The sequence below is a fragment of the Rhinolophus hipposideros genome, assembly GCF_964194185.1.
Source record: "Rhinolophus hipposideros genome assembly, chromosome: 18".
NCBI classification, from domain to species: domain Eukaryota; kingdom Metazoa; phylum Chordata; class Mammalia; order Chiroptera; family Rhinolophidae; genus Rhinolophus; species Rhinolophus hipposideros.
This window is the reverse complement of record NC_138064.1, coordinates 50,449,545-50,461,762: the sequence shown is the minus strand read 5'-3', so window position 1 is coordinate 50,461,762 and position 12,218 is coordinate 50,449,545. Positions and strand designations below refer to the sequence as shown.

Genomic DNA, 12,218 nt, shown 5'->3' with positions numbered 1-12,218 from the left:
TGCCCCTGTTATAGCTGAGCCTTGATTGCTCTTGGCAGGTCATTGGGTGGGATTGCCCCTGAGGCTGACTGGCTCTGGGGTTTGGCCATGTCCACCGCTTATGGGCTGCTATCTGTGGGGTTTACCCCACTGATCTGGGTTCACCCCAGTGGTCTGTGATGCCTTTTGAGTGTGCTGCTTTGGGTGTGCTGCTTTGGGGGCTGTTTGGGTGGTGCTCTGCTGTGGTCTGAAGCCAGCCTCTAAGTTCGTTGGTTCTGAGGCCTCTTGGAAGGGGCTCTGGTTCAGACCCAGGTCACCCACTGCCTGTGACTGGCTGGGGACTACCTGGTAGGTGGTACAAAGTGATCCGTGGTTGGTCACTGCCTTTGCTGGACCTGGAGGTGCATGGGAAAGGCTACATTGCATAACTGAAGGCAGCTGCCACCAGTACTGGTCTTGGGGTAGCGCCACAAAAAGTCAGGAAACCCCAAGGCCTGCTGCCACCTGCCTGCTCCTGTAAGGAGCTGCTGATAAAGTTTCTGTGCAGTAAGGGAGTTGGGTGAGGCACGGTCTTGGTGTCACACGAATGGGACAAGTTGTGGTTACCAGGTTAGTGTAGATTCTGGTTTGGTGCCAGTGCTGAGCCTGGAGCTACTCAGCAAATGTCTCAGAGAATACCGAGGCCAGTTGGCACCTGCTTGGTGCCCACGGACCCCCAGTAGTTTTCTTAGAAAGAGTGCAGGCCAGTCTGGCTGCTGGGTGAAAATATGTCTCCATCATTGGTCGAGTTGGGTGGGGCAGGGTCCTAGGGAGTAACCAGGGTGGAGCAAGCTGAGTTCCCCAGACCAATTCAGATTCAGATTTGGCCATCGGTACAGGGGGAGGGTGGGGGGAGAGGACTAACACAGGAAAGATGGCACCCACCTACTGGCTACACTGAAGGAAGAACTCACGGGGAAAATGGTGACTGTTCTCCAGTCCTTGCTGTAGAACCACACAACTCATTTTCTCCCCGTATATCTCCAATGCCCCGTGAGTCACTGTCCCTCTGTTGGAGCCCTGGTGTGTGCCTGTGTGTGAGTGAGGGCACAGGCCCTTTAAGCGGACATCTGGGCTTCCTGCTGCCTTCTATCTCACCTAGATGGTTAGCTTCCCCACTGTTTTTCACAGTTAGATGTTGTGGGGGGCTCTTCTTCCTGGCAGCAGTATGCTGGGCTGCGGGCTTAGTGTGGGGCTGGGGTCCCTCGCTTCTCTAGGGGGAACCTCCGTGGCTGAGATCTCTCTCTAGATTCTTAACTGCCACCTAGAAGTTAGGGGCCAGCCCATTCTGCATCTCCACCCTCCTACCAGTCTTGGCATCTTCTTTGTATCTTAGTTATAAAACTTCTGGCCAGCTAGACTTTAGATGGTTTTCCAGGTTGATTGTTCTATAATTTAATTGTAATTTTAATATGTTTATGGGAGGAGGCAGGCACAGTGTTTATTCTGTCATCTTAGATCCTCCCCCCAAGCATATGAATTTATTAACTTTTAGTAAAATACACATAACAAAATTTACCATCATAACCATTTTAAGTGTAGAGTTCAGTATTGAGTACATTAACATTATTGTACAGCCCGTCTCCTGAACTCTCTTCATCTTGCAGAACTGAAACTGAATACCTGTTAAACAAGTCCCATTCCTCTCTTCTCCCTCCCCCAGGTTTCTGGTTTCTGTCTCTATGAATTCTAGTTTCTGTCTCTATGAATTTGACTACTCTAGGTACTGTCTTCATATAGCAGATAATATATAAGTAATACTGTCTTCATATAAATGCAATCATACAGTATTTTTGTATGTGTGACTGGCTTTTTTCACTTTACATAATGCCCTCAAGATTCTTATATATTGTAGCATTTGACAGAATTTCCTTCCTTTTTAAGTCCGAGTTCTATTCTATTGTATATATACCACGTTTTCTTGCTCCATTTGATGGACACTTGAGTTATGTTGCCCTTAATCTTCTCTTGATTTTCTAGGGCTGCTATAACAAAGGACCACAAGCGAGGTGGTTTAAAACAACATACATTTATTCCCTCACAGTTCTGGTGGTTAGAAATCCAAATCTTGGTGTTGGCACGGCCATGCTACCTCTGAAGGCTCTAAGGAAGACTCCTGTCTCCTTTTTCAGCTTCTAGTAGCTGCAATCAGTCTTTGAAATTCCATGGCTTATCTCTGTATCATTCCGATCTCTGCTTCTGTTGTCACATGGCTTTTTTCAGTATTTGTGTGTTCTTCTGTTAAAAGGACATCAAACATTGGCTTTAAAACCCACCAAAATCCAGTATGACTTTATCTAAATTACATCTGCAGAGACCCTGTCTCCAAATAAGGTCACATTGTGAGTTTGTGGGTAGACATGAATTTTGGGGGGCACTATTCAACCACTACACCCTCTAAAATTTAATCCATTGTAAAGCAGTTCATTTGGCAGTTCAGGCTTCCACAACAAAATGCCATATGCTGGGTGGCTTAAATAACAGAAATTTGTTTTCTCAGATTTCTGGAAGCAGGAAAGTCCAAGATGACGGTTTAGCAGGTTTCAGTTTCTGGTGAGGGCTTTCTTCCTGGCTTCAGACTGTCGCCTTCTTGCTGTGTTCTCTCATGGCAAAGAGAGGGAGGAGATGGCCAAGTGGGGGAAATGCAAGCTCTGGAGTCTCTTATAAGGGAACTAATGCCATCACACTAGCTCCTACCCTCCTTACCTCATCTAACCCTGATTAGATCCCCAAAACCCCATCTCCAAATATCATCACATTGGAAATTAGAGTTCAACTGCATTTGGGGTGGAGGTGAACAGAGACGTTCAGCTCATAAGACTCAACATCAAAATACGTACTTTACATTAGGCAATATTCTAGGAGGCAGTCATTTTTAAAAATAATGATATGTGTGACTGTGCATATCCGTACACATAAAACTTGCTTATATTGTCCTGGGAAAAACTATGTAAGATTCATGTGTATGTGATAATTTAATCATTCATATATTGTTTTATTCCATCTAGTATCTTTGCCTCAAAATAAACTGTAAAGCATTTTTAAGTGCTTTTTAAGGTATTTAAGTAGAGGCCTTTTCTGATTCATATTTTTTGTCATAATTTGTTATGTCTTTCATTTTCTGTTCTTTAGACTTTTTAAAATTAAAATATAATAAGCAGAAAAGTGCATATATCATGAGAGTGCAGCTCAATTTTCACACAATGAACAAACATGTATAACCAGCATTCAGACTAAAAAAATCTAAAACCTTACGAGCATCCCACAAGTTTTCCATAGTCCCCCTTTTCAGTGAACAAGTTCCCCTGGTAATTATATTATATATACCAAAAGTTTGAGAGCCACTTCTGTAGGCACCTGGATCCAAATTTTCTAATGTTCCAATTTCAACCCCTATTTTTATTCTCTCACTTTGACTGATTCTGTTCTTTACTTACCCCCTTTGTGATTTATAGTTTTTAGCACCCCTATTTTCATTATTATTACTTTATTTAGCTTGCTACCCAGACTGTGTTCCTATGATTATCCATTTCAAAAGTGTTCTCATTTCCAACCAAGAATTCTCCATTGGCACCTTAGATTCATGTCTAACAACTAAATACTTCATTAACAACAGCCTTTTATCCTTCCATTCCTACCTCTTTCCCACCCACTGGTTCAGTGATCTTTTAATTTTCCTTTTCTTTTTCCACGTTCTCAGCCCCCATACTTGAAACTTCAAAGATATGGTAGACTTCTGTAACCTATCAGCATTCAGTTTCTTTTCAGTGTTTCAAAATCCCGTGTGTCGGTCCTGTTATTTATATTCTCAGTGCAACTCCCTAGTTCATGCTGTTTTTTTCATCTTTGTTAAACTATTGCCAAAGCTGATTTATTTTCATTTCCTCAGGCAACTTAGATTATGATATTTAGAAAACAAGAATGATTTTTCTGTGACCAATCAAATAAAACAAAATAAAAATTTCACAGAATGCCATTTGAGTTGCCAATGACCAGACTCTTATTTATCTATCAATGTTATCTTTTATTATTTTTTCATGTACACAACATTGCAGCCAATAGAGTCTAGCTACACACCACTCCTTACACATATTCTGTAGTTTCTCTCTGTCATTTCTTTGTGTATTCTGCTCTTTTTGCCCCTCCCCCCCCAAATGCTATGTTCACATGAATAAATGGTTCTCATCCTTCAGAGTCTGACAGTCACCTAGTCCAGTGGTTCCCAAATGCTAGTTCTGAGGTGGCTGCCAGGTCAACTATATCAGAAGCATCTGAAGAGCTTTGAAAAGTAAAGTAAGGTCTTAGTCTGGTCCAAGTGAATCAGAATTTTTGGAGTTGAGATCTTGCTGGCTATATTTTTATAAAAAAAGGTCTCCAGTCAGCTTTGGGAATCCCTCCTTTCATTTAAACTCATCTTTTTAAAATTTATGAAATTTATTGAGATACAGAAGCGAGAACTCAGTTTCTCAGTTACTCTACTTGTTTCAATAAGTGGGTAACTTTACTTATTTCAATTATAAATAAAGATGGAGTGATAAGAAAAAGTCCTTAGGAACTAGAGTAAAGGCTATTCATAGTATTCTTTTACATTTTGGAATATTAATAAATGATCAGAGATCCAATATTTTCTATCACTCATATATGAGTACCAGATATTTTATTTTTATTTTTTCAGCAAGATAAAATAATAACCAAATTTAATACTTACGTATGGGAACCCCGCATACGTGAGAGAGTCAGAGACCCCACATGCTGGAGAGGTTCAGAGATAGAAAGGGAACATTAGCAAGTGAGCAGCAGCCATGTTAAATATGTTCTCCCAATTGTCTTTTCAGCAGTCACACAAAGAATGTGTTAGCAAACCAAATTATAAAACGTACTTACTCATTCACTTATTAAACTGGTTTCTTAAACACCTGTCTATCTAGCACCTGTACTAAAGCTGCAAGTTATAGCAGTGAACAAAACAAATTTGGAACCTTCCCTCAGAGACCTTAAAATCTGATGAGGAAGCAAAATTAATTATATAAATAAAATGAAATATTATTAGTGATGAAGTAATTTGCCGAAAGTCATACAGTTTATCTATAGCACAGCTGGGTTTTCGTCCCAACACTATCTCATTTTAAAGCCCACATTCTTGCCACTATACCTTGATACCAACAGATCAAGGTAAAGGCAACTAATGTTTGTTGAGCTCCTTTTCCTACCTTCAGTACTAGATCAGTTATAAGGATTATTTCATTTTCCTGTGAGGAAAATGCCATTGTACAGATGAGAAAATGGTTAAATAATTTGCTAAGGTTTTGGTGACTAAGTGCTATTGTTTGGATTTTGATCTAGGTCTGAGTCCAAAGTCTGTGAAATAGTAATAACAAAAGCTCATAATAGAATTAACAAAGTCAAAAGTTGGTTATTTAACAAGATTAATGCATTAAATCGATCAACACTGGAAAAGATTGATGAAGGTAGGAAAAAAATTTTTTTAAAGAGTCACAAGATACTAGGATTAAAAATGAAAAAGGTAACCTAATACAGATCCAGTAGAAACTGAAAAATTAGTAAAAGGACATTAGATATAACTATAGCAAAGATTTGAAAATTTAGATGAAACAGAAATTTCTAGAAAAACAACTTAGCAAAATAACACTAGGAAAATTAGAAAATCTGAATAGTACTTTTGATAAATTGAATTTATCATGAAACACCTTCCCACAAACAAAACTCCAAGGACAGATAGCTGAGACATACCATATTCATTAATTAGAGAGCTCAATATTATAAAGCCTTCATTCTTCCTAATTTAATCTATAGCTTTCATACAATCTCAAAATTCCAGAAACTTTTTTTCCAATGGAAATTGTTAATCCTATTATAAAATGTATATGGAAGTACTAGGAACCAACAAGAGCCTGTACCAATCTGAAAATCAGAGGTGGAGGACCTTTAAAACTTGCTTTGAAGCTAAAATAAGTTACACAGGTAAATTTGTGTAAGGACAGACAAACGGTTTAGAATTGAAGGTCCAGAAACCAACACACATAAACGAAAATTTGATTTATTGCAAAGGTTGCTTCTGAAAGCAGGGGTAGGGGGAAATTTTCATTTGCTTGCTTGTTTTTTCAAATAAACTGTTCTGTCAGTTGGATAGTCATATAGAGAAATACTGATCATGCCTCTTGTCTCACATTATACAGAAACTAATTCCAGGTGGATTGTATATCTAAATGTGAAAGGCAGAGTCTGTGGAGTATAACTTCATGAATGAACGGCATCTTCAAGAATGTGGAATGGGAAATTTTTTTTCAACAGGGTACTGAAAGTGCTAACCATAGCGAGTAAGGTTAATAGGATGGACTACATTCAAATTAGGAACTTCCCTTAAAAGACTTCTTAAGAGTAGGGCAGCATATTTGTAATACATATAATCTTCAAAGCAATTATATCCAAAATCTATAAACAACTTCTATACATGCGTAAAACACAGAAATAACCAATGAGAAAAATGGGCAAAGGAGGTGAATACTCACATACACTTCACAAGAGAAGGTTTCCAAATGGATAATTAACATATAAGAAGGGATAACTTCTTAGTCGTCACAAAAAGGTAAATGAAAACGACATTACTCATTCAAAAGAATAGCTCAAATTGAAGAGACTGAAATTCTAAATTTTGGCAAGGTTGTGGAGCACTCCACAACTTTCACGTTCCCAGTGGGGATATAAATTGGTGTGATGACTGGGAAATCGGCATATCTCCAAACACTGAGCATACAAATACATACCACATGACCCAGCAATTCTGTTCTTAACCAGCAGAAATTCATATGCATTCTCGTATATGTTCACTAAAAGCCGTTCACTAGAGTATTCATGACAACATTATTTAAAATACCTGAAAAAAAAGGAAATAACTTAAATGTACATCCACAGTGGAATGGATAGATAAGGTGTAAATTTCCACACTGGGATAATCGATAGCACTGAAAATGAATCTGCCACAGGCAACAACATGGGTGAATTTTACAATAAGATACTGACTAAAAAGAGCCAGACACAAACTAATACTTTATGGTTCCATTAATGTGAAATTCAAAAATAGGTAAAACTGATCAATGGTGTTAGAAGTTATGATAGTCGTAATACACGGAGAGTGCACTTGGGGAAGCCACACAAGATTTAGAGGTCCTGATAATACTTGGTTTCATGGTTTTCGTGTTAGTTATATAGCTGTGTTCATTTTCTGGTAATGCATAAAGCTGTGCTGGCATAATTTGCACGCTCCTCTGTATATTAAAATTTTCATTTTAAGTCATGATACATTTGTGTCAAGCAATGAATGTGAATAACTGGCATTAATTGAAAAAGCGATCATGTTAATTGGCAAGCTTCAAATTACATCTTGAATTATAAGCATTATAGATTATAAATATTACTATATTAGGTGCTTCTTTAATAATGAGCTATATATGTTTCTGTTTTGAAAAGATTGGGGAAGTTAAGTTTTAGAGTGGGAAATTTGAAAATTAGTCCATTTAAGTGAAATCTTTTAAGTGAAATACGATTTTCGATGTTTTTCATTTGATGTACACATAACTAATAGTATACATTCATCTGGTAACAGTGAAACGCAACCGTATGTTGAGAAGCTGTGCTTTTTCAAATCCTTTGAAGATAGTAAAGGCAATAAGTATAATTTTACAGAATTATACTTCAATATTCCGATATATACTGAAATATATATCAATATTCTAGTTTTATTATGTAAAGATATTCTTTGAAGTTGCTTAGATAGTGTTTTCTTGAATTATATAAACACTTGAATAGTGATAAAGGAAATTTCTTTATAGCTGCCTAATTTTAATTCTTGGTATTTACTGAAAAGTAAAAAAATATCATCACTGGATGGAACTAACAACAGCCAAAGCAAAGCACTACACCACATATTTTCAGTTAATTTATATGAATATTTTCTCCCATTTTCTTTGTTAGTACTGAGAGAGAATTGACAGTATGTTAAGTTCTATTATAGCCATATTAAATTAAGCTTTTTAAAGTAAGACATTTTAATTTGAAACTATCCATTTGCTTCTTTTTCTTTTTTAATAAAAAAAATAAAAAATGTGTATTGCTATTCATCAGCCATGTTTCCTGATGTTTAAGCTGACTCTACTTTGCCTCTGTGTGCATTTGTGTGTGTGTATCTGCAGCTTGTACTGTTACCAGCACCAGCAGAATTCAGAAGTAACCTTTTGGCTTATTTTATAAATTTAGCAGTCAAGAAAATAAAGAAATATTTTAGCTTTTTAACTATGTGCCTCTAATAACAGAGTGAATCATAAATGAAACAGGAATTTCAGCGATTTGGGCCTGGAAATATATGTTGGTGTACTAAATTCTGGCTTGATAATTCAATCATTCCCTTAGTGACAAATCCAACTATTTATATCACTATGGACCCGATCTACTCTTAGGTAGGTTTCTGCTCCCCACCTTCTCACCCGCTCCCTCTGCTCCAGCCATTGTCCAGGACTCCTTGATGTTTCACTAGCTGCTAAGCACATTTCTGCCTCAGCACTTCCGTTGATACTCTGCTCAGACCTGTATTTCCCTGTTTTCTCCTTAGACTCCCTCCATTCAGGGCGGGTCTCTGTTTCAGCATCACCTCAGAGATGCATTCTCTGACTCTTCTCTCTAATAATCCCCATCATTCTCTATCCCTATTCCCTGCTTTATGTTTTCACAGTGTTCATCACAACCTGATCTTCTGTTATATTTATTTTTTACACATTTCTCAGTAAATAAAAGCTCCATTGAGGGGAAGGACTTGGTTTTGTAGGTGCTGTATTTCCAGCATCTAAAACTGAGACAGACACATAGTAAGCACTACAATTATTTGTAGTAAGAATAAGTGAATATAATGAAAAGTAAGTATCAATCTGCCCTCAGTTAACTATGCAGAACTCACTTATTTGTTCTCTAAATAAATGTAGGATTGTTAGTTCCAGCATGGCTCTCTCCATAGGAATTGGTGGTAAATTTTAAATAAATTCTAATAATATAGCAGACTTATGATCTTATCCTTTAAAGGGGGAGGAAAAAGGAAAGGTGGTAATTGTGTATATAACATTTAACTTTGTCTTTCATGAAACGATGGTGAAAAATATTTGTTCGAAATGCATTGTTTTTGTTCTTGTCTGTGATAATTTGTAAATTTTATAGTAACTGCTCAAGTACCAGTAAAATTGTAGATTTATATTGCTTTTTTGTGTTTTCTCTCTCTTTATATCTATTCCCATCCTACCCACCCCCACCTTTTTAAAGAATCCAACGCAAGTCGGAACAGCTCTTCAGGTTTTCCATAATCTTGGAACTTTGAAGACTACCATTACCAGTGTGGTAGATGGGTACTGTGCTGCTTTAGAAGAAAGTATCAGGAGTGCCTTAGATATCAAAGTTTTGACTCAGCCTGCCCAGTCAGCTGCGCGAGGTATGGATACTGTTTATATTTAGCGTCTTTATTTATTTATAACTGAGAAGTTCTTTGAATAGTATGTGAAACACTCAAGTATCAAAGCAATTTAATGACTCATTTTTTAGTAGACAGAAAATGAGAGAAGAAATTATGTTTCAGAATTTATTTATAACATTTTTGCCTAATCAGTGAGTTGAACTAGCCAATTGATATATTCAGAACTTCTAGATAAAAAGTCTGTAAACTGTGGCTTCATTTAGTTCAGAGGAAACAGATGCAAGAAAAAAGAACTTTTTTTCCCCTCTAAAATCCTCACATGTGTTTCTTATTGAGACAGAATTTTTTTTTTTAAGGAAATGCTGTCTCTACCTTAGCTTTCTGGGGCTTTTCCTTATGATTCTGGCATTTAAGAGTAATAATGGGTAATTGTGGAGATAGAAACTGATATCCTTTGGGAACTTTGCAACTGTAGCAAAATCTAAAGAAAACTGCTAAAGAAAGGTAGGGGTCCAGGTGGAGAGGAGTAGCCCGCATTAGCACCAGCAGTCTGCGAGCCTGTCCTGCCAAGTGCACAGCTGAGGACGTCTGCGTACATTACACACTTCATCGAGAAAAACTGCACGTTATGTGCACCTCTCACTTACTGAAGCAACCCAACTCTGCATTTCTCTCCCGTATTCTTTTTCCCTCTTATTAATATCGATGAACTATATTAGCTCTTAGCAAAGACCCAGGACACCACTTGTGCTCAGATCCCATCACTCAGCGGCATTGCTTTAGCAGACCCCCTCTCTGTGCCACATCGTCAGTTTGTCAGTTTTTGCAAGGCTTTCTCATCACTTATGATCGTGCGCTTGTATCTTCTTCTGCTTAAAAAAAACCAAACAAATCTATCTTTACTCTATTTCTTTCTTCAGCTTTACTGCCCCATTTTATTGCTTCAGAAAAATTCCCTGAAGTGTTGTCTATACATACTGTCTCAAATTTTTTTCTTTCCATTCTTCTATTGAAGAAGTTACTCTAATCATCATAGAGTTGTCCTAAAGAATAAATGAAATAACACATGTAGAATTAATAGCAGAATTCTTGATACATGGCTAATACTAGAAAATTATTTGCAGCCATTATTATTTTTATATTTGTGTAAACCTAACCTTATAATACACTATACTCATTCATCATTCATACGTAAATTGTACTAGATTAAAAGGAGATAGAAGAATCTTAGATTTTAAACAGATTTTTAAAGATTAGCACTAGCCTCCGATTAACTCTGTATTACGACTATTGTAGGAAAGTTTTGAACAGAAACAGCCAGAGATTTCACTCTCAGCTTTTCCCAGCAATTATTCTCAGAAAGTTTGACTTAATGTTTAATTTCTAGGAGCAGTTTAATGTCATCCCTCTTGTGTTTCAAGAAATAGGGGGGAAAATGAAAGCAGTTCTTCACATGCTGTCAATTCTATTGTACGCCTTTTTGTTGAAAGAATAGTGTTAAAGCCTTATTATCATCTGTTGAGAGTGGATACCATGACTTAATGTAGAAATCTTAAGCATTAATTCTTATTATTTTTAAAAGAGTAATCACTATATTTATTTTTTTAAAGATCACACCGGCAGTACTAATGTTAATTTCCTGATCTTGTTCCCGATATTGATATTATGTAGTAGAGTATCCTTGTGTTTTGGAAATAACATTAAAGTACTCAAGGTTTATGGAGCATCCTGTCCGTAACTTATTTACAAATGATTCAGGGAAGACAGTCTTTTTTACTATGCTTTCAAATTTCTTATTTTTCAGATTGTTTCAAATTTGAAAAGAATATAACATTAATATGATTTTAAGGGGAAAATGTCACCTGTGATATATTTTATCGTTTATAATTCAATAAGAAAAAAGATTAACAAGTCAGTTGAAAATATAAAGACTGTGAATTGGCAACTCAAAGAAGAACATCCAATAAATGTGAAAAGATTCAGTCTCTTTGGAGGATGAACTAGTTAGGAAAATACAAATTAAACAAGCACTATTTCTTGACCATGAAATTGGCAAAATCTAAGACACAACTAACGCAGTGTTGGGTGAGAGCGGAAATTCTTGTACTCTGATTCTAGGAGGATAAAATGATTCAACTACTCAATTTTATCAAATTGACCTGTGCGGTTAAAACTGTATACCTTATGATCTTATAATTTCTCTCATGAGATTATACCCTAGAGAAACTCTCGGCATATATGTATAAATATTTTTATTGTGCTATTGTTTATAAGTGAAAATAATTTTTCTTTCAATGGACTATTTTCTTTCAATAAACTATTAAGTAGACTACTATATAATATTTAAATTAATAAATTTACAAATACAGATAATTCTCAAAAACAGTACATGGAAAAGTTAGTTGCAGAAAGATACATGCAGTATACTATATTTAAAGCCTAAGAACATAGGAGACATGATAGATTATATTATATATCGTTCTACATATGTAAATATGTAATAAAAGTATAAATATATGCATGATAATAATAATCAAATTCAAAATAGCATTAGCTCTGGGGAGAGAGCAGGGAAAATGGGACCAGGAAGGGAGGGGTATACAGGGAACTTTATTCATTTATTTAATTGTTTTTAAAATTTTTATTTTTTAAGACTTTTTTAGTGCAGTTTTAGATTCACAGCAAAATTAAGAAGGTACCGAGTTTCCCTGCCCCCACACCTGCATGG

General features: G+C 36.4%; 1 protein-coding gene across 3 annotated transcripts in view; it reads left to right on the top strand.

Moving 5' to 3' along the window:
- Positions 1–12,218, top strand: part of COG5 (component of oligomeric golgi complex 5) — a 326,514-nt gene that overhangs the window by 170,138 nt on the left and 144,158 nt on the right. For all 3 annotated transcript variants that reach the window (XM_081079882.1, XM_081079884.1, XM_081079883.1), the window contains exon 8: positions 9,343–9,508. In XM_081079882.1, coding sequence (XP_080936008.1) covers positions 9,343–9,508 — 166 coding nt within the window. The remainder of the gene's footprint in view (positions 1–9,342; positions 9,509–12,218) is intronic.